Source organism: Vulpes vulpes, chromosome 3, assembly GCF_048418805.1.
Source record: "Vulpes vulpes isolate BD-2025 chromosome 3, VulVul3, whole genome shotgun sequence".
NCBI lineage: Eukaryota > Metazoa > Chordata > Mammalia > Carnivora > Canidae > Vulpes > Vulpes vulpes.
In genome coordinates, this window is record NC_132782.1 from 137,260,229 (window position 1) to 137,284,813 (window position 24,585).

The following is a 24,585-nucleotide window of genomic DNA, read 5'->3' on the forward strand; positions in this document are numbered from 1 at the left end:
TTTTTCCATTGTTAATATGTATTGGGACCTTTAGTTCATATGTTTCCCTGAGATGCAACTTTAAGGGACTTGGACAAGAAGTTCAGGCTGTAGGATGTATTGATTATAAGTTGGAGCCTTTGTAAATCTTATAAGAAAGAAGAATTTACTTTGAAGCTAATGCCTCTAAAAACAAAGCATGAAATAGGGCCTTGCTATAAGAAATGCTTTCTGCTGGTGATGGATCATCTTAGTAGACTGTGTGCAGTGGTCTGGATCCTTGATTGATGGAAAAGCCAGGTTCCTTCCTACATTTAGGTTAGTTTGAACAAAATAAGGGAGAAAGGAACAGTACAATAAAGACCTGGAATAAGTGTGATCTCCCAAGCCTCTTCTAGAATCCTCTTGTTAAACCCTTCCAACCTGTCCAGAGGGACATCCATGCCTTTAGAAAAGATGCAGCTGGTGTGCAGCCTCCTGGCAAGCGGACAGTAGCTGTTCCTCTCCTCTCCAGGTCATTGCTTTGTATTGCCTCCAGAGGCCAATATGGAAGCAAAAGCCATTAACTACAGCCATCCCAACCTGTGCTCTAAATGAAAAGCTATTAATCAACTAGATATCTACTTTTATTACCAACCCATGGAATTGACCAGTGTATTAATCAGGGTTCTCCAAACAACCAAAGAGAGAGAGATTAGAGAGAGAGAGAGAGAGAGAGAGAGAGAGAGAGAGAGATTGATAATACAGAACTGGTTCATGTGATTATAGAGTCTGGCAATTCCATATCTGCAAGATGAGGTAGCAAGCTAGAAACCCAGAAGAGCTGGTGTTTCAGTTCAAGTCTGAAGGAATGTACCAGTTCAAAGGTGGTCAAGAAGAGAAATTCTTACTCAGAGGAGGGTTAGCCTTTTTGTTCTTTTCAGGCCTTCAGCTTATTGGCTGTGACCTACCCTCACTGGGAGAGCAATCTGTTTTACTCAGTCTTCTAATTTAAATGTTAATCTTATCCAAAATACCTTCACAGAAACCTCTAGAATCATGCTTGTCCAAATATCTGAGCACTATGTGGCCCAGTCAAGTTGACACATAAAATTAACCATCACAACCAGAAACACATGGATGGAAGCCAACTAAAGTCATGAGGGATTTATTTCACAGAGAAATCCCCAATGACAAAAATGATTGCCCAACCCCTAAATCAGTCCTCAGAACCCCATCTCCCATCACGTGTACACTCTAATGTTACACCAACCAGCAGTGGCTGCTAAAGCTGTATAGTCCCCTGAGGAAGTTCTCTGGCAATAATAATGAATAAGGGGAGATCCTCTTGGAGAGTGGAATTGAGGCAACCCCAGAGCTTGACTTCACTGCAAGATAGGAATCTTTGCCATTTCTGTCCAAAAAGATTGTAATATGTGTGAGGATTGATGACCACTGAATGTTTTACATTCTCCCCTCTGCAATTTGGAGTTTTTATTGCAGTTCTGTTTTGTCTCTCCTATTATACATAGGGTGTGGTTAAACTTACTATTTACCCACAGATCACTGAACCATGAAGAGTTACTTAACATGATTTGCACATTGACATAAATATTGGACTTGGATCTAGCGTTAGTGACTGGATAAATTTTTATATTATCTCCCTTTGGGAAGGGAATGTGGCCTGTATGTTTGGAAGCTGTGGGATAATGTTAGGTGGCCAGAATTTGGAGTATCCAACAGTGCTTAGTCCTTCTATCTAATATCCCACATTTCCTTTACATTCTTAGCTGTCTCATTTGGCTGGGATTGATAACCCTCTACCCATTCCACCCTCTCAGCCAAAGTAATTGGTTCAGGAATGGGCATGTAAATCCATACCAGGGTGAGCCTCTGGATTTTTACTTGGTATGTTAGAACTCAGTCTCTCCTCCTCATTGGATTAACTTTTATGGGGATGGGTACCCATTTATGGTGCTGCAAGGAGAGCCAGCCTGAGAGTCGAGCTAGAAGTGGAGTTGAAAGGTGATCCTAGTAACATTTTCCTGTCATTCTGCAGTCTTTCTGGCATACTTTCCTCCCATTCACATCTACAACAGTAACAAAATTTCCCAAGTGACATATAGAATGTGAAGAAGTTCAAATAAGCACCGCTTGTTAGTGGTCTTGTCATCTTTTCTGAACAGCTCTCCTCTTTGGTCACCTCCAACATCTGTGATTCAAGTCTACAGAACCACAGAACCTTGGGATCTGACACCCAAAAGGATCATAGAGATCAGCTAGTCCAGGGCCTCCCAAGGTGTCTCAGGAGGTAAGCAAGGTGATTTTTAGGTGACTCGTGAATATTTTTTATTTTCATAAATATAATTATTATGATGAATCCTAGTAAAATATAATTACCACTTTCACATCAAACCTGTGATTTCGCAGGTTTTATGTAACGCATTTACTGAAGGGGAAATTGAAGCTTTGAGAGATTAATAGCTTTCTTAGGGATTGCCCAGATGGTGAATGAAGGGTGAGAGATATCAAGTATGGAATCTTAAAACTGGGGAGGGATTCTGGAGATCATGGAGTCACTTCCACACCCTCAGACACCTTCAATGTCAGAATTCCCTCCACAGCATCTCTCATATCTCTTCAAATAGAGGTCGTTCAGCCTCTATTTGAATATTCCCACAGATGGGAAGCTTATCACCAGTTGAGGCGCATATTCCATTTTGGCAGTTCTGAGAGTTAGAAAACTCTCCCTTTACACTGAACCAAAATCAGCCCCTTGAAATTTCTTTCCAGTTCTTCCTTCTGAATCCACTCCCCAACTTGAAATGTTCAAGTCAGTTACTCTGCCCCCCTCCACTTCTCCCTCAACACATATGCACATGAATGCATACATGCATAGGTGCACATATGCACACGCACACACACAACATTTCATGGAATGTGGTTTTGAATCATTCTGTCATTTTCTCATCGTTCTTTTTTTATTTAACACTCAAATGTCTTTGTTGTTATTAAACCCACTTGTCTAGAACATGCTTTACTATATATGCAGCAAAACTAAACCAGAGTTATCCCACCCTTTATCCTGAACCTCATTCAGGTAGCCACATCCCATGGCTGACCACTGAGAGACGGTGTCCATCTTTTCTTTTAACCATCATTCCATAGTCAACAGGCTGACTAACGGAACCTAAGTTCAGAATTTGTGATTTATTCTCACTCCTTTTCATTCTAGTCTGAGTTGTGTTTTTTGTTTGTTTTGAATCTTGAGTCTATCAGTGATTCATTAAATCTGGGAATACTAGAACCTTAACAAAAGTACTTTGGGGATACATAAAAATGTAGTGAATGAATAAAATGATAAATTTATAGAACCTAGTATCCAAGAGTTTGATGTAGACTAAAAACATTAATGGGTATAACATAGATTAACATAGACTAATGAGCGACAAAAAGGTATTTAATACAGTGTCCTCACCATGCCTACCTAATGCCCCTGCTGGTCAATACCAGAGACAGAACATTGAGTTATACTACTTAAAGATCTCAGCATGGAATTTCTTAATAGTTTCTCCCTGCTACAGAAATAAAACTGTCTTTGGCCTCTGGAAACTAATCTAGTATACTGATTAAAGGAACTAGTTTGAGAGTTAACTAGAACTGAGTTCAAACCATGACTCTATGGTTTACTAGTTATATAACCTCTCACAAGCTATATAACCTCTTTGAGCCTCAATTAACCAAGGAAACCATATGGTATCCATTTCAGGCTTATAAGAAGTATACACGATGCGACCATGTAGCATCTGGCACATGGTAAACTTTCAGTATACTGTGGCTATGATCGTTTTTAAATCTATTGATAAGCACATAAAGTAATAAGAAAAATTGAGAATAAAAATTAGCCCATGAAGTATGTCAATCAGGGTACTCTTAATTTGGTGAAGAAAATTCCTAACCCTTTTAGGGCTTCCATGTTGGAAGAAATGGAGCTTTGAGAGGTTCAGGGAGCAGCTTTGATGAAGGAACCAGCAGAAACCAGCTAGAGCAGTTTCCTTCACCAGTGGGCTAAACACAGTGCTATCTGGAAGGCACAGAGGTGTTTTGTCCATAAGGAGGCCACTCACTCTGAGTGTCACCTCTAGAGGCATCAGAGTCCTTCTAGACTTGCCTTCCTAAATGGCTTTGAGAGACTAAAGGACTTTGGAGTGCAGAGACAGAACAGAAGCAATAGAAAGGTTGTTTCTCTTCCAGTGTATTTTTTTTTCAACTTGAGATTTGCCATCCTACCTGAACACAGTTTTGAATCTAAGAAGTTACTGGATGCATGTGTCTGGGCAAGCACAGGCTTCTAAGGATTGCGCTTTCAAACACTGGCAGGACTTACCAGAGTTGGACGAGGGTAGCCTCATCTGATCTGAGGATTATTGTCAGGCAGGAGGGTTTTAAAAATTTAAATCCCAGTTTTTTAACACGCAGGAAAACACCTGGCTTCCTACCCTGTGAAATAGATGGCTTCAGTTGGCTTCCTTGGTTTGTATTTTTTAGGGTTTTTTTTAAGTTTTTAGATGTACTGGGGTTTTTTTTCCCCCCTTTATCGACAAAAGAGCAGTCAGTCCCTAGCTATTCATCTATTGGCCCCACTGTTAAGACTTGTAAAAGCTCCCAGATTTGTACATTCTGGTGACCCCATGATTTTATACCAACTCCCCCACTCGCTGCCATTCCTTTAGCATTCAGTGCTGCCTTCTTGAGACAGGAGTACTAACAGACTGTTTTACTTGGAGGTTTTATAGTATTTGTCATTTACCTCTAGATATTCAAAGCTGGGGAGCGTGCGCACGGGCACATCTTGCCCTTTGCCACATTGGTTGTTGTGTTTCTTTTCCATTTGCACAAGGTCACATTCAGAGCTCTTCCTCCCTGAGGGGAGGTTGCACATTCGTCACTTAATCTTCCTCTCATTTCCTTCTGTTAGGATCACATAGCCCTTCCTGAGGTATTGCCGTTTTTTCCATTTCTTCTTTGCTCCCTCCTTTCTTTTAATAACTCTGGGAGACAGGGAGGCACCTTGTAAAGTTAATTTCCTCTGAAGCGTTCAAAGCAAAGGCATCTCTCAGCCCAGACACCACCACCCCTCTCCACCCCTCGGCGACGACGCACTCCCCTCCTCAAAGCCTTAGTCACCCTGGGTTGTGCCCGCCGCCCAGGACTGTCCATGCCCTGGCTTCGTCTCAGGGGCACAGTGAATCGCTCTGTCTAATGACTCTTTGGTCTGGGTGTGTGGACCCTAGTTGGGAAGAATCTCCCCATTTATTTGCCCTGTTCCTCCCCTTTTTTTTACTTCCTCACTGTGCACCCCCGCCCCCCAATCCCCTTCTCTGCTTTCTGCTTCTCTCTGGTACTTTCAGGACTCAGGGGCTGGCTGCCTGCCTGTCCCGGGGATGGCATTTCCTCTTCAAAGGTCTGTGGCCTCCGCCACCCAGCTCTACCAGGCACACAAGTCTTTGGAATTGCTGTGGCTTTGCTGCCCGCCTGCCTACTTGGAAGGCCAGGGCCATTTTTTAAACACCCCTTTGGTTTCTTGGGGTGAAGCTTTCCTCAATCCTGTTTTATTTATGTGAACATGATCTGTGGCTTTTTAATGTTTGCTTTTGAATGTTTGTGTTAATGGACTAAACTGAAAGCGTTTCCTTTTACCGGAGAGAGGGCCGGCACACAGCTGGGGGCCAGGCCGCTCAACTCAGGCGAAACTGTCCCAAGAGGAACAAGTTACCAGCCAAGGAAGTCTGGAGGCTCCAAGATGAATTCACTGAGGCCTTCATGGGCAGCCGCGGTCAGAGCTGGGATCGTGGACTAGGCCGCAAGGCTCAAACAATTCCTTGGATTAACAGAGCTAAACTGGAGACACCTATATTTTTGCAAATACGTTGTTTTTTTTTTTAATTGTGCATGTATTTACCAAAACTCTGTGTGGTTTTCAGCAGCTTAGGTGTCTGATGTTTTGCCCATATTCCCAACTTCTGGGTCTCTCCTGGCAATATTAAGAACTCAAGATTGATCCCTGAATCATCTGTCAGTAGGTGACCCTATCATCTGAAAGTGTAGCTCAATCCTAGCTCAGCCCTACTAATATGCTTCCTGTGTATTTCTTTTCTCTTCTCTCTTTCTGGTACCTCAAACAGAAACAGAAACAAAGATGCAAAGGATCCAGCAAATGCACAATTTTTCCACATATCCAGTGCTGGATAACCTAACACTGAAGTGAGAGAGAGAGGCAGGAGAAGGGCAACTGGGACTACACTGTGAGGAAGGAATGTGATCCTCAAATCTGCCATGAGGACCAAGGAACAGGGTAGAAGGCAGGGGCTCAGTCAGGGCTGGGCTCTCCTTAAGGGTGGACCCCACTGTCCCACCACCACCAATCCATAGCCTGGTTAGCCCTAAGTCCAATGGCCCTGGAAATCTGTTAGCCCTTGAACCAAAGGCACAGGACTTACCCGTACAATTTGTGTGATAATATGGGCATGATGAGGAACACTTATTTTTCCGAACTAGTTGGAACTGAACAAAACTAGATGGGAATCTTTCTACAAGCTGAAGCAAATGGTGGATCCACCAGGAATGTTGCCTAAATTATTAATCTCCTCAAATGAAGGAGCTGGCTGTTACAGTCTATAGAATAAACTACAACAGAAGAGAATTGATGTGGGGCTCCACAGGATCCAGAAGTTACAATTCTTGAGCAGAATACTCCAAGGTTTCTTAAACTATGAGTTCAATGTTGGTGCCTTTCTCTGGTCAATATATACCTTCTTCTTGGGCAGTGTCCTCTAACTCCTTGGCTTCATGTCCGCTGATAATTCCACATTCTGAATCTCTCTACTGAACTTGAGACCAGACATGTAACCTGACATGAGAATCACACATGTATTCAGTGTGACCCACAGCTAATTTATCCTTTTCTCCTCCTGCCTCTATCCAGCTTCTCCCAGGCTTCCCATTGTCATCACCAGTCATCCAGTTTCTCATACCAGAAATACCAGAGTTATCTTTGTCTCTTTCCTATAACACTTTAATAACCTAATCCTGTTCATTTTACCTCCTAAATATCTCTTCATTCTGTGCATATCTCTGTATCTCTTTGGCTACCAGATTAGCCCAAGCTACCATCTTTTTTTTCCAGCTACCTCATTGGCCTTCTGGTCTCTTGGCTTCTGTTCTTTATCCTTGGAGTCCACTCTGTCTACATACCATTTAGGTATATACTTTAGGTATATCCAAAGTATAATCTGATCATGTTTCTTGCCTGCCTAAAACCTTTGAGTAACTTTCTATTACTTTTCAAATGAAGTCCAAATTCCAAATTCCAAACTTGCTTACTCTTTTCCAGCCTCATCTGTTACCAGGACAGAGACTGTGTCTTTCCATTTCATTGCTGTTCCCTCAGCACCTAGAACAATGTCTAGTAGAAGGTTGCTTTCCATATATAGTGGTTGCATGGATGAATAAATGAATAAACAGAATTTCTATGCCCTGAAGGATAACCAAGGAGAAGGGAAAATGAGTGAAGATCAATATTAAAACCTCTCAGGATGGGCAGCCCGGGTGGCTCAGCAGTTTAGCACCATCATCATCCCAGGGCATGATCCTGGAGACCCGGGATCCAGTCCCACATTGGGCTTCCTGCATGGCACCTGCTTCTCCCTCTGCCTGTGTCTCTGCCTCTGTGTGTGTGTGTGTCTCATGAATAAATAAAGTTTAAAAAATTATTTAAAAAAATAAACTCTCAGGATTATTATTCTTATTCGAAGATGTACATACTTTAATCCCAGGGCACAAAAAGTGGAAAGTTCTTGAACAAGTATTGCACAAAATGTTAAAAATAGGATGGTCTCCATTTTTCTACCCCTTTCTGGATGTAAGGAACATGCTGTCAGATTATGTGTAGATACTGTGGGGACTGGGCAGGTTTACAAGTTGAAGAGAAGAAATGGCAATTGTAAATTTCAGTGTAGGGGATAGTTTTGTTTGATTGGATTTTAACTAACTACCATCCATTTCACTTTCTAACCATACTTCAGTTTCCTTTTGCAGGATCTCTTTCCCAATGGATTCAGTCTGTTAGGACTGTAATTAAGAGCCTGCCCTCCCTAAAGGCCTAAGTTAAACCACTAAGATTCTATCTCTCTAGAATTAGGCCCTTGGGGGTACCTGGGTGGTTCAGTCAGTTAAACATCTGAGTCTTGATTTCTCCTCAGGTCATGATCTCAGGATCATAAGATTGAACCCCTCATTAGGCTCTTTGAGTGTGGAGCCCTGCTTGAGATTCTCTCTCTCCCTCTGCCCCCTCCTCTGTGCTATCTGAAAGAAAGAAAGAAAGAAAGAAAGAAAGAAAGAAAGAAAGAAAGAAAGAAAGAGAAAGAAAGAAAGAAAGAAAGAAAGAAAGAAAGAAAGAAAGAAAGAAAGAAAGAGAAAGAAAAAGAAAGGAAGGAAGGAAGGAAAAGAAAAGGGAAAAAAAGGACTCTGAGCACAAAGATCAAGAAACTTTCAACATTTGCTGTATGGAAGTGACCTTCCAGCCATACCATGCCTGCTCTGAGATCACCGTGGTGTTCCTGGGGCCCGGTTATCTGTTAATTAGCTTAATAGTGGGCTCCCAACAGTTGACTACATGTGCTGCAGAAACAAGCACTCCCAACAGTTGACTAATAAGTTTCTTTTTCCATAACTTAGAGTTGTTTGTTACATATAACTGTTAGTGTGATAATGATAGTACAAAGAAACATTATCAGAATACAGTTCTGACATCTTTTAATACTTTGGATCAAAGCCATTAAATGAATCCAAGAATAAACGTCAGGTACAATTTGACCATAGGAGCTTAATTATGACTGACTTTCCTAATATGGAAATGTGTAACATATGCATCTCCATAGGGATCAGTAGCTCAAAATACTACTGTTTTGATTGGTCATCTGTATCAAAAGGAAATGAATCAAAACCACACCTTCAGTTATGTCTTTCATTGTAGCCATAGTAAAAGGAAGGACTAAAAATGATGATCACCCTTACTATCGGCCAAAGATAAAATAAGTACTATGCTCTTGTCAGTTCTGCCAAAATTTTAAAAACTGGCACTATCCATTGTTGATGAGAATGTGAACAAAGGGGCACTCTTTCATAGTTAGTAGAAGTGCAAATTGGTCAATCTTCCTGGAAGGCAATTTGGCAGTGCCTATCAAAATTTTAACACATACATACCCTTGATCCAACAGTTCTCCTTAGAAAGAAAAACAACAAAAGGATACAAGTATAAGTTGTACCCTGTTACAAGTTTCTTGTGACATTAATTTGTACTACCAAAATATTAGAAACAACTTAAATGTTCCTTAATAGGCTGAAATATTATTCAGACATATTTTTACTCTGATTTCATGATTCATTCAAGAGCCATTATAAAGAATGTGGTTGATATGTATGTAATAGAAGTAGAATCCACAATATTTTAATGAGTGCAAAAAAGAAGTTAGAGAAATGTGAATTAAAAAATTATTTTAAAAAAACAAAGCTATACATAGACTTTATAAGTACATGTATGTATATGTAAATATGTCTGAATGTGCATTGAAAAGATCCAGAAGTATCCATACTGAACAGTTATTGCTGGTTGCTCTTGATGAATGGGGAAAGCAATGGAATGGGAAGTAAAAAAGGGGAAGTTCGATTTTTTAATTTTATATTTCTCATATTATTTGAATTTTTATTGTGTTTGTATTGCTTTTATAATTTTAAAAAGTTGAATAACCAGCAATTTACAAAAAGAAAAAATGGATAAAAACTACTAAAAATGTAAAGAAATAATGAGAAACCAGGCAAAGTAACCTTTCCAGAGGTTTTGACCCACTTGTCTAGACAAGAGTGTGGTTGATCCTAGTGGTAGAAGCTGAGGGACCAGCTATACCCAGGGCACAGCCAAGTTTCTGTAAGAGAACCACCCAGGCAGGCCAGAGGAGCTCCTCCTGGAAGCCTTACCCTGGGCTGGGTGGAAATCACCCCCTACAGGAATTAGAATTGCGCATTTGACTGTTTTTATTGGCTCTGCCCTTCTTACCTTGAATACCTCCTTCTTTTGTTCATGAACATTTAATTTGTCATCTTGTTTATAGCTGAAGCAAGATTCCTGTCTATCTAATGAACTTAATGATTCTGACGTGAGTGTCTAACAGACAGTAATTAGAACCCCTTTGGCTCATTGGGATGGCATAATACCACCAGGTGCCTGCTTTTCATGCTGCCTTGTTTGGGCAGAAAGTTTATTTATTTGTGTTCTATTTTATTCCAAAACACATTGTAGGTCAAATGCAGTTTTTTTAAAAATCTGAAAATGGTGAATGAAAGAAAAAATAAGGGCATAAAAACAAGATTAGGCCAACAGTGAAATTTGCACACAGACTACATACTTACCCAAAGTTTTATGTACTTAATAAGTTAAGGGTAGGATACAGAATTGGTTCTGAGTTTCCTAGTGGCCAGTGCAAAGTAGACATGATCGGGGACAGAATTAAAGTGATAGTCATGGTTTTCCTGAGCAATGAAAAAGGACAGATTTCTTAGTGAGGATGGATATACATACACACACACACACACACACACACACACACACACACACAAACATACATGGGGACGGATCTGAGAAGGGAGTATTCTATGGTAGTCTCCTGGGCTTGAGAGCTGGGTCCTGCTGGATCCTGACTAATATCAGTAATTGATTGATAGTCCTTTTCCAAAGCTGCAGTAACTTCCTTCTTTCAAATGAACTTTGAGTCACTTTGACCCTTTTGAATTGTTGTCTCTCCTCTCCAGAGGAATGCTTGTCCCTTCTCTCAAAACCATAAGCCTGAGGAAGAATGCTACTTTGTTCAAATTATTCTTGATTATTTTGGAACTTCCTAAAGCTCCTGTCATGTGGTTCCAAGTTTAACCATAGTCACTTTGGACATGGTTTTGTTTCCACAATGATGTGTGTCAGCAACCACAGAGTGAGCTTCTTGTATTTTTACATCAATATGATACCCTTTGTTTGTTCCTTAGAGGTTTCACTTTCGCTTATGTAATGGGCTATGGCATTTTACAGTCATTACCTCATGCTGGGATCTCCTCTTTCTTTGTACCTCCTGATGCGTCATATTCTTAACTCTACTCCCTTGGATCTCTTAGATACAATGCTCTGAGCTGGTGGGTGGGAGTGGGTGGGAGTCAGATTATATGATGACTTCTCCACCCTTCCTCACACAAGAGCTGCTTGGGTTTGTCACCATGCCGTTTCTGTACTCAGTCTTTTGGCATCTTTCAGAATGCACTGGCTTAAAACTGCAGCTATTACCAAAAGCAATGGGTTTCGATGGGGCTGGAAGACTCCAGGCTCTACTTCTGAGTTGGGCACTGGGCAGGCAGATTCTCCCAAACTCTGAAGCTACATTGACTATTCCCACAGGGTCTGGAACTGGAAGTGGTCAGTCTGTGTTACTGGGGGATCTTAAAGGAAACATACATCTCAAAATATGACCATTCCTTCACTTGGGGCTCATTTTCCTGAGCTCCTCCATGTTCTTATACACAGCTGTCTACTTAGATGTGTGATAAGCATCTCAAGTTCAACATGCCCAAAACAGAATTCCTGTTTCATGTTACCACCTCACGCCCAACCAAGCATTACTCTTCTTCTCGTCTCCATCTTGGAAAATGGCACCACTCTTCACCTAGTTGCTCAGTCCAAAAATAGGGATCATGTTTGATTCCACATTTCTTTCCATCACCTTTTACATCAAAAAACAGCTAAATCCAAACACTTCTCCATACACACAGCCATCATCCTGGTATAAGTTTTTGTCAGCTAATGCCTGGACACCTGAAATCACTAAGCTCCTTGCTTCCATTCTTGCCCCTTCTACAATTCATTCCTATATCACACAGTAGCCAAGGTGACAGAGCACACTGCTCCTACACTTAAAACCTTAAAATGATTTCCTGCTGGGAATGGGAAAAAAATTCCATTGCTTCTGCTCACCTCTCAGATCACTTCTAATATCACTCTCCGTGTCACCCATAGAACTCCAAACACATTGACTTCTTTCTCTTCCTTGAAAATGCCACAGTATTTCTCATTCAGTGCCCTTGCACTTGCTATATACTTTGCTTAGGATGTATTCTTTCACTTGACTTCTTATCATTGAGGTCTCACTTCTTTGATGAAATCCTAGTCCAAATATATCTACTAAACAACCCTTTTACTTCCTTCATAACAGTTCTTATAATAAAAAAGTATCTTGAGTATTAGTGTGTTCACTTGTTTATTTGTCTTCTTTATGCAGAACACAAGGTCAATAAAGATAAGGATTTTGTCTATTTTGTTCACAACTGTATCACTTGTGAATTTTTTAAATAAAAAGGTGTAATGGACAAGCAAATGTTACAGCATATGTGTCAGTTCAATGTAACGAACACTAAATGGGAATTTACTATGTACCAGGCACTTTGCCAGATGCCTTAGATTCAAGGATTAAACAAGCCACCTTCTTTCCCTTAATTCTGGAAATATTTTAGCCATGTTCTCTATATACTGCCTTTCTCACATCTCAATTTTTTTTTCTTCCTGACCTCCTTAACATCTTGTTTCCCATTTCTTTGCCTTGTCCTTTTTTTGGCTGTATCTTGAGTAATGTCCTTAGATTTATCTTCCAGTTCACTAATTCTCTCTTTATCTGTATCTATTCTACTTATACTTGTTTACTGTTTCTAATTTTAATAATTATACTTTTTTTTTATTTTCAGAGGTAGTATTTGGGGTTTTCTTTCTCAATTCTACCTGGTCTTTTTAGATTCTGTTTATTCGTTTTTTCATGTTTTTGTTTCCCCTTTCTATTGCTTTAAACATTTTAAACAATTTATATTTGGTATATGATAACTGTTATATAATGTCTAATTCTCCTCATTGTGGTTTCTACTGACTTTCACTCATGGCAGCTTGTGTGTTTCCTAGTGTGACTGTCATTTTAGTTGTGATCTTCTGTTCAGTGGGACTTTATCTGTTTAAGTCCTATGAAGGTTGTGGAACTGTCCCTCCACAGAAGATCTGCTTCTGCCAGGTGCCCTGGTATGCTACCAACCTGGGGCCAATTTTTTTTTAAAGATTTTACTTATTTATTCATGAGAGACAGAGAGGGAGGCAGAGACATAGGTAGAGGGAGAAGCAGACTCCTTGCAGGGAGCCCGATGTGGGACTGGATCTCAGAACCACAGGATCATGCCCTGAGCCAAAGACCAGACACTCAACCACTGAGCCACCCAGGAGTCCCGCTGGGGCCAATTTAAACTAATATTATAGCTAAAGTTATCCAGACCATGTAGATAGTATAAATTCAAATCCTACACTTGTGTGAGGGCAAGATTGTGTTTTAACATCTTATGAGTATGGGCCAAGACAGACAAAATTTCTCATTTTTCTTCATTGCAGATAGGCAGGCTTTTTTCTAGCCTAGTCTCATTTAGTATGTATCCTATTAGGAGTCTCACTTTTATGCAGAATTCTCTAATCCAACTCTCCATCTTTTGAGGGCACTAAGCCTGGTCTTCTGTCTCCCATAATGCCCCTAAAACCAAGCCTCAAAGTCACTGGGATAGACAGACTTTCCAAAGCAGCAGAGCTCCAGTGGCAGCTTACCACTTTGAATCCCAGTCTGTATGCATACACACATGGGTGTGATGAGGATTTCCCTAATTTGTATGAGAGGTTAACTCTGCATTTAAAAGCATATTTGTTATATTTTATCTAGGATATACAGATATTCTGTCATAGCTAGAAACACAATACTCTCCCTTCTATGAACATGTGTAGTTCTGGGAGACAGAAACATCCATTTATCTGACCATCAACATTTTTATTGTTTTTTCTGTATCAGACACTAATAACCAGGTACACATAAAAATATGCTGAGAGGCACACGCACAGTGATGTGAGGAGATAGAGGTAAAAGAGACCAATTCTAATGGGGGATCTGGGAAGGCTTTGCAGATAAAAAGGTGTTGGAGCTGGATAATAATAATACCTAACTTTTATCTCATGCTTACTCTAGACCAAGTACTGTCACAAGTACTTAACATATATGGTCACTTTCATAAGAAAGTATAAAATACATACTATTCTTAGTATCTAAATTCTACAACTGAAGCATAGAGAATTTGAGTTACGTTCCCAGTCATACAGAAAGTAACTGGCAGTGCCTAGATATGAATTCAAGCAGTTTGAGTCCTGATCTAAGGCTTTTAGCCACTATGCTTTATTGTGCTTGACCAGACAGGAACTGGGGGAGGGCATTCCATCCAGGAAGAAAATAATGCCTATATCCTAAACGACTGTGAGGATTATTTGAGATACTGTAAGGAAAACCACATGATAAGTACTCCATAAATGCTTACTGTGTTTTCTCTTTAACTTTGTACCATCAGCTTCTCAGAAATTCCATTAAGGATGGGGCCATACTATATACTTGAAGATAGCTTCACTCCCACAGAACCTGGTATTGAGTAGTGGTTACTCCCTTGACTCATCTGTTGGTTGAACTAAATGTTACTTTGATAGAAGCTTTAGTACTTAGAATTGTATTGCAGCACAGTTCTCAAAGCACTTTTACATCTAGCAGCTCAGTTTATCAGCACATCAGTTCTTGGAGGTAGGGCAGATATCTGGCTTTAGTGACGAATGTGAGTTTTACTGAGGTGAGAATAGCTTAGTCGTGGGAGAAGAGTAAGTATGACCTCTGTGCAACTGGATGAGAAAGACCAAATAAGACTGACTGGGGGCCTCAAGAAGGAGGTGGTGGCAGGAGGCTAGGCTTTGATTCCTGAATGGTCTCTAGTTCCAGTCCTGTCATCAGCCATCTGTGAGAGACACCTCTGTGAGTCTTAGCTGCCTCATGAATCAGCCACTGCTAAAAGTTTAAGTGGGCTTCCCTTCATGTATGTAATGCCTATCACACTTTATGGTCTGTGCTCCTCTTTAGACTGAGCTCTGTGAGAGGACAAACTCCTTATTCACTGGTTGTAACTCCAGCATCTAGAACATATCTGACACAGAAGGTGATCAAATATCTAGTAAACAAATGATGAATGAATGATTTGGATAAAAACGAAAGAAGAGAGAAGAAACAAGGTCAGTGTTTTAGATTCAGATCTAAGGAATGGAGGGACGAAACAAGCAGGAACAATGAGAAGGTTGAGCCAGAGAGTTGGTCCTGCCAGAGAATGCTGCACTCAATGAGCTAAGTGTGGTCGTGTCTGATTACGAAGCACTGTTAAGAGTCAGGGGGCTGGGGGATCCCTGGGTGGCTCAGCAGTTTGGGGTCTCCCTTTGGCCCAGGGCATGATCCTGGAGACCTGGGATCGAGTCCCACATCAGGCTCCCTGCATGGAGCCCACTTCTCCCTCATCCTGTGTCTCTACCTCTCTCCCTGTGTCTCTCATGAATAAATAAATAAAATCTTAAAAAAAAAAAAAAGTCAGGGAGCTTCCCCAGTGACTTTAATCACAGCCTGTCCTTTTCATTTGTTTAGTCCAACCTATCTTAAAGGTAGTACAAACATAAAATGTAACACTGGCCTTGCCCAAAGGGCCACAAATTCCAAAGAGCTGAGAAAGTTGTGGGGTGGTGGAATGTGTATCAGTGAGATTTTACACCGGTGAGGGATTGCAGAGCACTTTGTGAACATGGCCCAAAACAGCTTTCATCAGCAAAATAAGCCTCCATTCCTTTGGGATCCCCTTCCTCTCTCTCTTCAAAGTGCTAGGTCAAAGTTCCACCTCTGTACTGACTTGAACATCTACATGCATTTCTGGAGGCAGCTTGCCCTTCCTCTTCACCCTAGTGCTTCCCTTCCCTTCTCCCTTGCTCAGGGTCTACTTCAGCAGACCTTCCACAGACCAAAGAAGCCACAGGCGGCCAGGAAGCAGCCCTATTTGTGTGTGTCTGAAGCATTACAGTACAGGGTTAGATTTGGCCCAGGGACCAGCATGATTAGATCAGCAAATCAACCCGAAAGTTATAGAAACAAGATGTGCTTACCCACCATTACAAAGCGATGCTGTGGTTCTTTCCACTTGGTTGAATGACCTACATTAAAACTTTCAGATCCTGGGTGCAGGTAGAGTCTCTAGGATCAACAAGATGGGGATCTAAATTCACATCCCAGGAGAGAACCAGCTACCAGCTGTAGCTCATCTCACGTCTGAAGTGTCTCCTCACCCAACTATGAAAATGACCTAATTGTGTACAGACAACAGCAATTGTACAGGGAAAATAATACAGTAATGCAAATATTCAAACCAAATTGGAAAAGCAAAGCAGGAAGGAGCCAGAAAACATTAGATCATTCAAATTGCAACCTGGCCAAGACAGCATCTGGGCGTGCATCCTCTGTCCAGCTTTTGTTCACATACCATCCCTAATGCTTCTTTGCATTTATAGAATAATGGCTCGGTATTTGCACAAAACCCTTTGTGTGACTGCATTCTAAGGAACAAGGTTCTCACAGTGTCCCTTCAGAAGGGTCAGAGAATTCCCCAGTGGAATGCTTTAATAGGCTTCCAGTTCAGAAAGGGCCTTTCTCTCTCTGAAGGGAGGGGTGGGGGAGTGATGTACCTTTGGCCAGCATATATGTTTTAATTGTGTGACCAGGGCAGGCCATGCTCATTTTCCTTCCTCACTGGGTCATTTCCACATTAGTTCTGAAAACAAAAAACAATTGATTAAAAAAAGAGCCTTCCTGACCGAAACCTTGGATCCCCTCTTTGGATTTGGACAAGAAGCAGGGATGTTCCCACTCCTCCGCCTCCCCCACCCACCCATCCCCCACATCCGAAAACGGGTTCAAGTTCGCCTGAGGAAATAATATGATCTCTCCTGGTGCACTCTTATTTGCATGTCTCTGCTGAGTGTCCCCACCCCCTTCTATGGGGAAGTTGCTCCTGGACAGGCTCTGGAATTCTCAGCCCTGAGCAGAACCCGCTCTGCCACTGCAGGATCTTGGACAGGACTGACCACCTCTGAAAGCTTTGGATCTCTCATGGGTTAAAGCAGAATGATAACACTGGTTCTGAGTGTGGGAGGATGAACTATCATAAAGAGCCCTCTCAGAGCACCTGCACCTACTAAGTATTCCAGAAGCGGCAGGCTTTCCTGTGTTCACCACTTGGCTGTCCCTCAGCCCACCACCTCAGTAGGTCACTGGGTCCCTCAGCACAAGTCCAGTGAGGAAGCCGCCAAGGAACATATTCTTCAGGTTTTAGCACCTGATCATAACAAGTTTCTCCGATCCACAAACGTGCAACCCGGAGAATGGCATTTACCTGATGAATTCCTAACCCCTTCAGCTAGTGAGCACTGCACCTTCCTGTAGAAACAGGAGCAAATCACTGCATAACCCCAACTGACTAGTTGTTTAGATGTCTTGGTTTCTGAGACGTCTGCATTGGTCAGGACATAGGAAGCCCTAAGAAGCGTAGGCTCCGGGGAGGAGAGAGAAGCAGAGGGGAAAGCAGGGGCCGCAGACAGAAAAGCCACCTTTACCCACATCAGTGCAGCCGGAGCCTCCAAACCCAGGGCCCGTGGAGGCGCAGCTGGAAGGGAGTCACACAGAGCAGGTGGCACACATAGCTTCCCCAGCTCCCTAGCAGCCAGGGGCCACGTGAAGTAGAGTAAAAGTCCCTTCACTCTTCCTTTCCAGCCGCGTCACCTTGGGCCAGTGGCTGTCCCCTGGGAGGGTGGAAGCCTTCATTTGTAAAGCGTGGGAGGCCCATGCCCGCTGCTCCTCTCTGTCACCCGATTGGAACCCTGCATGCTCACACATGTGGCAACCCAGCTTCTGTTCTAAAACTATAACAAAGGGGGAAAAAAAGAAGAAAAGATTTTTTTTTTTTGCAAAGATTCATTTATTCATTCATGAGAGACAGAGCCACGGGGAGAGGGAGAGGGTTAGCCCGATGCGGGACTCGATCCTGAATCCCAGGGATCATGACCTCAGCCAAAGGCAACCGCCCAACCGCTGAGCCACCCGGGCATCCCAGAAGAGAAGGTTTAAAAGAACCAAGTGTATGTTTGTGTTTGTTACCATGGGATTCTGTTCAACTGTATACAGATGTCGTTTTTTTTATTTTTAGGTTTTGGGGGTTTGAGGGTTTTCTTTTCCTTTTCTACTTTTTTCCTTTTCTCCTCTTATCTTTTCTCTTCTTTTCTTTCTTTTAGACCTTGCAAGCTGTGTACTGCAGTGGACAGAGATTACACCGTGTTTGTGTTGCAGTGTTGCTATGGAACTGCATATGGTTTTATTTGGTGGAAATTTGCAGAGAAATTGAAGGAAGTCATATGCATGCATGGCAAACAAACGTGAAGTTCCAGAAAACAGGCCTCCAAACAAATACTGGAATTAAGGGGGGCTCTTGACAATAACTTAAAATCTAGAATACTGGTGCATGAGTGCAGGTCCACCTGCTTGGGTCCTAACCCAGGAGGCAAGGGAGTTAGAGTCAGACAGTGGAGTTTATTCCCATCTGCCACTAACTAGCCAGGTGTCTTTGGCCAAGTCACTGGGTCGTAGCTGCCCCTATCTCTGAAACAGAGCAATGACCCTTACTGTGCATTGCTCTTGTTGAGAAAAAACAAGGTAACAGGTCATGAGTACCACACATAGAAAGTACTCATCAAATGGTAGCCATCATTCTAGAGTGGTGACAGCACCTCATTTGTGCTCCAAGGAAATAGGCTCATTCATCAAATGATCTTTTGGGCTTTGATGTTTGGAGCACTTTTGGGGAGCCAGGGGTGCTCACTGCTGGCCATACTTATATACAGTCATTGTCAGACTGGACAATTACTGAAGTGTATACTTCAGCTGTCAAAGTCACCCTCCCCTCCCCACCCCAAGCAGTAAAGATGCTGAGTGTCAGCAAGTTGGTGATACTGTCAGGTGGAACAGTGCTTCCCTCAGCGTTTGGCTCTGATCTCCCCACTCCATCTCACTAGCAGTGGTCAGCATAGGCCTCAGTACCTCCAAGAAAACAGAAGACCCATCTCCAAAGTGTTCACACCTACTACCTACTCTGAATGAACACTTTTGGAAGGCTGGATAATTATTATAATTGTAATGTTTTAAAATCTTTATTTAAATCTTCAAGTTAAATTCATGTAGATCGAAATCTTCCAGGAAAGTACCCTGTAGACACTATTTGTATAGCTTGCGTTTTCAGAGGTTCACAGACCTGTTGAAAGGCTGGCTGCCCCACCCTACCCCAACCCCTTTCCCCAATACACACATTAGAGGTTGGCAGCACACCCAGAAAGCTTGTACTAACCTTTATCAAGTCACTGGATCTAACTGGGCCTCTGTTTTCTGATCTGGAAAATGAAGATACTGGATTAGGTGATTTCTGAAGCCCTTCTAGACCTAAATGGCTATGACAGTATGCCATTCATCTATCTTGAATAGAATACAACAGGTCTCTTTCAGCATTCTAGACTGTTGATGTCCTAACCTACATTAGGAAACAATGAGTAAAAAGTCTGTATCCTCCCTGAACCTGAGTGTTCTAGTTTCTCTTAGCTCCTTGAAGGGCCTTCAAAAAGAAGCATCTAAAATATACTGACCCACCCATGCTTTTCATAGGCATGCTTTTCATGGGCATGGGGCCTTGCCCCAAGCCGGGGACTCCACAGTTGAGCAAACTATTCCTCATGCTGCCAGGACATGCATAGCACTGATTGAATCAACTTTTGTCTTTGCATCTGCTTTCTCAATACCTTCATTAGGACTGAAGTCACTTTTTAAAAACTAATAAATAGTAGAAAAGGGGAGGGGGAGGGGGAAGTAACCAATTTTTTTTTTATTTTTTTTCCAATTTTGTTTTTAAACTACCTGCCATATAACTTTGTCGTCATTCTGGCTATAACCCAATAGAAGTTTTTTTTCTGACAAAATTAAGGGACAGATGTTCACTCATTCAGTCTACATAATAGAATGATCAAGGTGTGTGTTTAGACAGGAAATGTGTAGATCTTTTTTTATATATGTATATTGTTACAATTGTAACTTGAAAAAAATGTCTGCCACAAAAGGCTACCAGTACCAGCCACTTCATTAGTGCAATAAATATTGCCACTCTCATTAAAGACATTAGCGTGTTTAGCTGGCTAATGACATTAACTGTGTGTCTCATGATAGGATTACTAATGATTCTCAAAACTCATAATTTTCCCCTTCTTTCTGCCCCACAACTATTGTGGTCTTGGGTCACACATTGGCTAAAGCAGGGGAATGGAAGTCAGCTCACTGGCTTCGCTCCCAACTGTTTGTCACACACCAACTGTGTGACTTTGGATGAGCCTTTTACCCTTTCTAGACCTGCGTTTCCTCACCTGAAAAGGAAAGTCCTTGGTCTTAGGCTATCTCTAAGGTACTTTCTGGCACTAACAGTCAAAGATCCTGCGGTCCCCAAGCCTGGAGAGGCTCTCTGCTGCCAGCTACTGTTGACTCTTGGAACTTCTAATCCCAGGAGGCTGATTCCAGACGACCAGCTCCAAAAATCCTTGGCCCTTGTGCTCTATACTGTTCTTCCTAGAATCAAGAGTGCAGCTTTTGCTCAGGCTTGGATTCAAAACCCCAGAGTCAGTAAGAACCTCCTGCCATTTAAAGGTGACTTCAAAAACCATAGTCCTTCCTGGGTAGATAGATCATATTTCCTGTGTGTTTGCTCTGTCACCTGATATTTGCTTATCTTCTATTCAATCATTCGGGGTGAACATTCCATTTTTTGCCCTCTTCAGATTCCAGCCAGTTGAGCTTGTGGGTCTGTATGAAAACTTTCCCTGTGGGCATTTCTCATCTCTATCCTCTTCTTTAAGAGAAGTTTCCAGGAAGGAATGTGGATTACAACCAAACAGGGTGGTAGGTAGTTATCCAGGAGTGGCCACCACAGGCTCCTGGGCCAGAGAAACAGCAGGCCCTGGTTATATAGACTAAAAGTTGGCTCTGGCCTTGGCAGCCCCTCCTCTGTCCTTAACTAGCCTTAGGGGTATGTGGTCTTCCCCTGCACCTTTTCCTTTTGCCTTCATTGGGTATATAAGACCTTTCAGTAAGTACCAGACTGAGAAGTCACTATAAAGTAACATGCCTTATCCAGTACTCTTGTAACTCATCAGAGAAAATCTTTATAAAACATTTAAATGGAATATTCTTTCTGGACTTGGGATAAGGTTTGTTTTCAATTTCTCCTGTAAGCTCTTTTCTCTTCTGTTCCTTGTTTATCCTTTTTTTTTTTCTTTTCTCTCCTTCCACATCCTAAGCGAAAGCCAGGGGATGATTTCTGGATTATCTTGAGTTTTCAGTAAATTTTTGCTGCTAAATTACCCAAATGAGATCAGAATGCCCTGGAGCCACTATGCTTATTTGTTACAGGTTGTCACATTATAGAGAAGAGCTCTTCTGGGGGCCCCATGCAGTGAAGCCTTCCAGGAGAGGGCCTTTGTGGGGAGAAGGATTGCAATGGGCCAAAGCTAGAAGCATGCTATTATTCTGGTAAAGCAGAGTCTGCCATAGGGCACATCCTCTGCCTCCCGCTCTTCTGCTGGACCCAGTGCAGGCAACATGTGGTGCTTGGGAAAGGCCTTTCTGGAAAGGCGAACCACAAGAATGTAGTCCTGCGTGTCCTGAGCCACTCAGGGCAGTGATGATTGGCCCCACACGAAGGTGCCGATCGGTTCTGCTGCTTTACAGCTCATATCTGGAAATAGATCCTCATGCCCTTGCCAGAGTAGGAATGGGGTTGAGGTTGGGGATTGATTTGACAGTTAGGGACTTCAAATTCATAAGTGGGCAACCCGAGCTGGACAGTGTGTCCGACTTTGCCTTGTTGGTACAACTGCCCTCTGTGTGGCAGTTCCTTTCCCAAACTGGTATTTCGTCCAGAGTCCCAGGGCATACGAGAGCAAACAAACAGATGGAATACATTAACTACATCTCTTTTCTTAGGCCCTTTGCTGCTATTAGTTAAAGCTGCTTAGCTCTTTACTTGGAAGTAGTTTTGACCCCACTTTAAAAGTAACATTTGCAAAGGGAATGCAAACCAGTGCTTTGTCATGATTCCTCATGTTCAGGGAATTCCAGATTTGAGTTCTTGGCTGAATGAAGGAGGCCTCAAAAAAAGCATGTCTTACCAAGCTGTAGGCTGTGGCTGCAGAAATGCTGATCGGAGGGTGGGGCTGCGTGCCTCTGCCCCCCTCTCCTCCATACAGTGCCACTTCCTACAGAGACCTCAGCACAGGGCTGCTGATTTTCTTCACTTCTTCAGCTGGAGGTGAATTGTGGCTAGCTGTGGGCTCTCTCAGGCATTCACAAAGGCACTGAGAGGAATGCAGGGGTCACCAGGGCAAGGTGGGGAGACTGTGCACACCACGCTCAAGACCTCCAGCCTCCGGGGGCAGGCATGGTCTCAGGGGCAGCAGGGGCAGCAGCAGTGGCAAGGAGATTGTTAGGTGTCCACTGAAATTCCGTGACATGGATGCCTCTCACCAGCATAATGGCGAATGAAAGGACCAGACTCAAGAGTATGTGCAGTATGACACTTTTCCTAAAACCCACATAAACAGACAAACCTCATCCAGTGTGGTCGAAGTCAGAAGAGTAGTTACTCTGGGTGAGGGGATGGGTAGCGTCTGGGAAGTTGCCAGAGAGGGATTCCCCGGGGATAGGGGATGTTCCATTTCTTGATCAGGGTGATGGTTATACAGGTGTGTTCAGTTTATGACTATTTATCCAGCTGTAAATGTAGTGTATCCACTTTGCTTTAGATACCTGGTATTTCAATAAAAATAATTAACTGAGAGGCAGGTCTATGTACCTGCCTTAGGTCTTAGAGATGTGGATCTCTAAGGTATATAGTCGAGTGGGAAATACACATAACAGAGCAATATGTAGAATATGCTATTAATTGTGTAAAAAATATTTGTGTAGGTATGTAATTTGTGTAGGAAGGATGCTGGGAAGAGTGGTTGCCCCATGGTGCCTGGAGGCAGAGGTAGGAGAACTTGCTTTTTCCTCCATGTCTTTTTGTGCCTTTTCAATTTTGTATCATGCATGTGAATGGAGCATTAAAATTATTAATAAAGTTATTCATTAAAACATTAATTAAAGAAGACATTATAAAAAAATAAAATAAAGAAGACATTATGCCGAGTCAAGCCATAGAAGGACACAGAAGGATGAATACTGTATAATTTCATTTACATGAGGAACTTAAGAGTAGTCAAATTCCTAGAGACAGAAAATAGAATGGTGGGTGCCAGAGGCTGAAAGGAGGAGGGATAGGGAGTTTTTGTTTAATGGGTGCAGAGTTTCGGTTTGGGAAGATAAAAAAAGTTCTGGAGTTGGAAAGTGGTGGTGGTTGCCCAAGAATATGAATATACTTAATGCCTCCAAACCGTACGCTTAAAAATGGTTAAAATGGTAAATCTCATGTTGTGTATATTAAAAATTAAAAATATATTGATTAAAGCTAAATAGTTGTTTTAAAACGAAGGTAAATTTATATGTGCTGACTCTGTCATTTGCAAGCTGGGTGACCTTAAGAAATTACTTAGCTTCCCTGTGGCTCCATCTCTTAGTTTCCTATTCTAAGACAGTATTAGTACCTGTCTTATGGGGTGGTTGTAAGAACCAAATGAAAGAATATACGTAAAAAGCTTAGAATAGTCCTTGTAACTTAAGTGCTTAAGAAATGTTAGTTATTTTTATTTTCATTTTTGCCAGAAATTGTTTTACCGTCTGTATGTGTGCATGCATTCGCGTACATAAGGTGCTCATGCGTGCATCCATCATATATTTATTAAGTACCTTCTGTATGCAAGACATTGTGCTAGAGGTTGGGTAGACAGTGGTGAGCATGGACTGTTGGGGTAGAGAATGGTGTTCATGATAGGATTCCTGTTCAAATAGAGAAGTCACAGAAAATCCCTCTGGGTAGGTGACAGTTCTGAATTAGTGTTAGCAGAATACTGAAGGACCCAGCCTCACAAAGACTAAAAGAGCTTTCCTGACAAAGGAAGTAGAATATTATGCGATCTCAAGTTTGAAGGCCTCTTATGGGTAAATAAGGAGGAGAGTAGTGTCAGAAGAGATTGGAATGTACATAGTAAGTTATAGAAAAATGGAGAAGAAATCGTTAAGAGTGGTTTCTGCTGGGCAATAGGATGCAGGAAGGTGTGGGGAGGAGGGTGTGAAGAGGAGAAAAGGAATTTTACTTTTCATCTCATTTCCTTCTACGCTGAATTATTTGCCATAAGCATGTATTTTATTATCTTTTTTAAAGCTAATTAATAAAAAATTAAGAAATTTTAATGATTAATAGTAAGGAATCTAATAACCTTTTCTTCTTTCAAGAATCACCTCATCTCAACTCTCCAGTTTCTTTTCATGAAATGAGAGTAATGTAATTTATATCTGCTCATTGGTCTGAAAATAGGGCAGACGTGGCCATCTCTTCCTATCTATTCAGCCATCTTTTTCTGTTTTTCAGTGCCTTTCA

General features: G+C 41.9%; 1 protein-coding gene across 2 annotated transcripts in view; it reads left to right on the forward strand.

Annotated features, from left to right (window-relative positions):
• ZNHIT6 (zinc finger HIT-type containing 6) overlaps window positions 1–20,180 on the forward strand; it is an 87,116-nt gene extending 66,936 nt beyond the window's left edge. The window contains exon 10 of one of the 2 annotated variants that reach the window (XM_072754705.1): window positions 18,257–20,180. In XM_072754705.1, coding sequence (XP_072610806.1) covers window positions 18,257–18,366 — 110 coding nt within the window. In that variant the 3' untranslated portion in view covers window positions 18,367–20,180. The remainder of the gene's footprint in view (window positions 1–18,256) is intronic. The other variant, XM_072754706.1, reaches the window with a different exon arrangement.
• The last annotated feature ends 4,405 nt before the right edge of the window (window positions 20,181–24,585 follow it).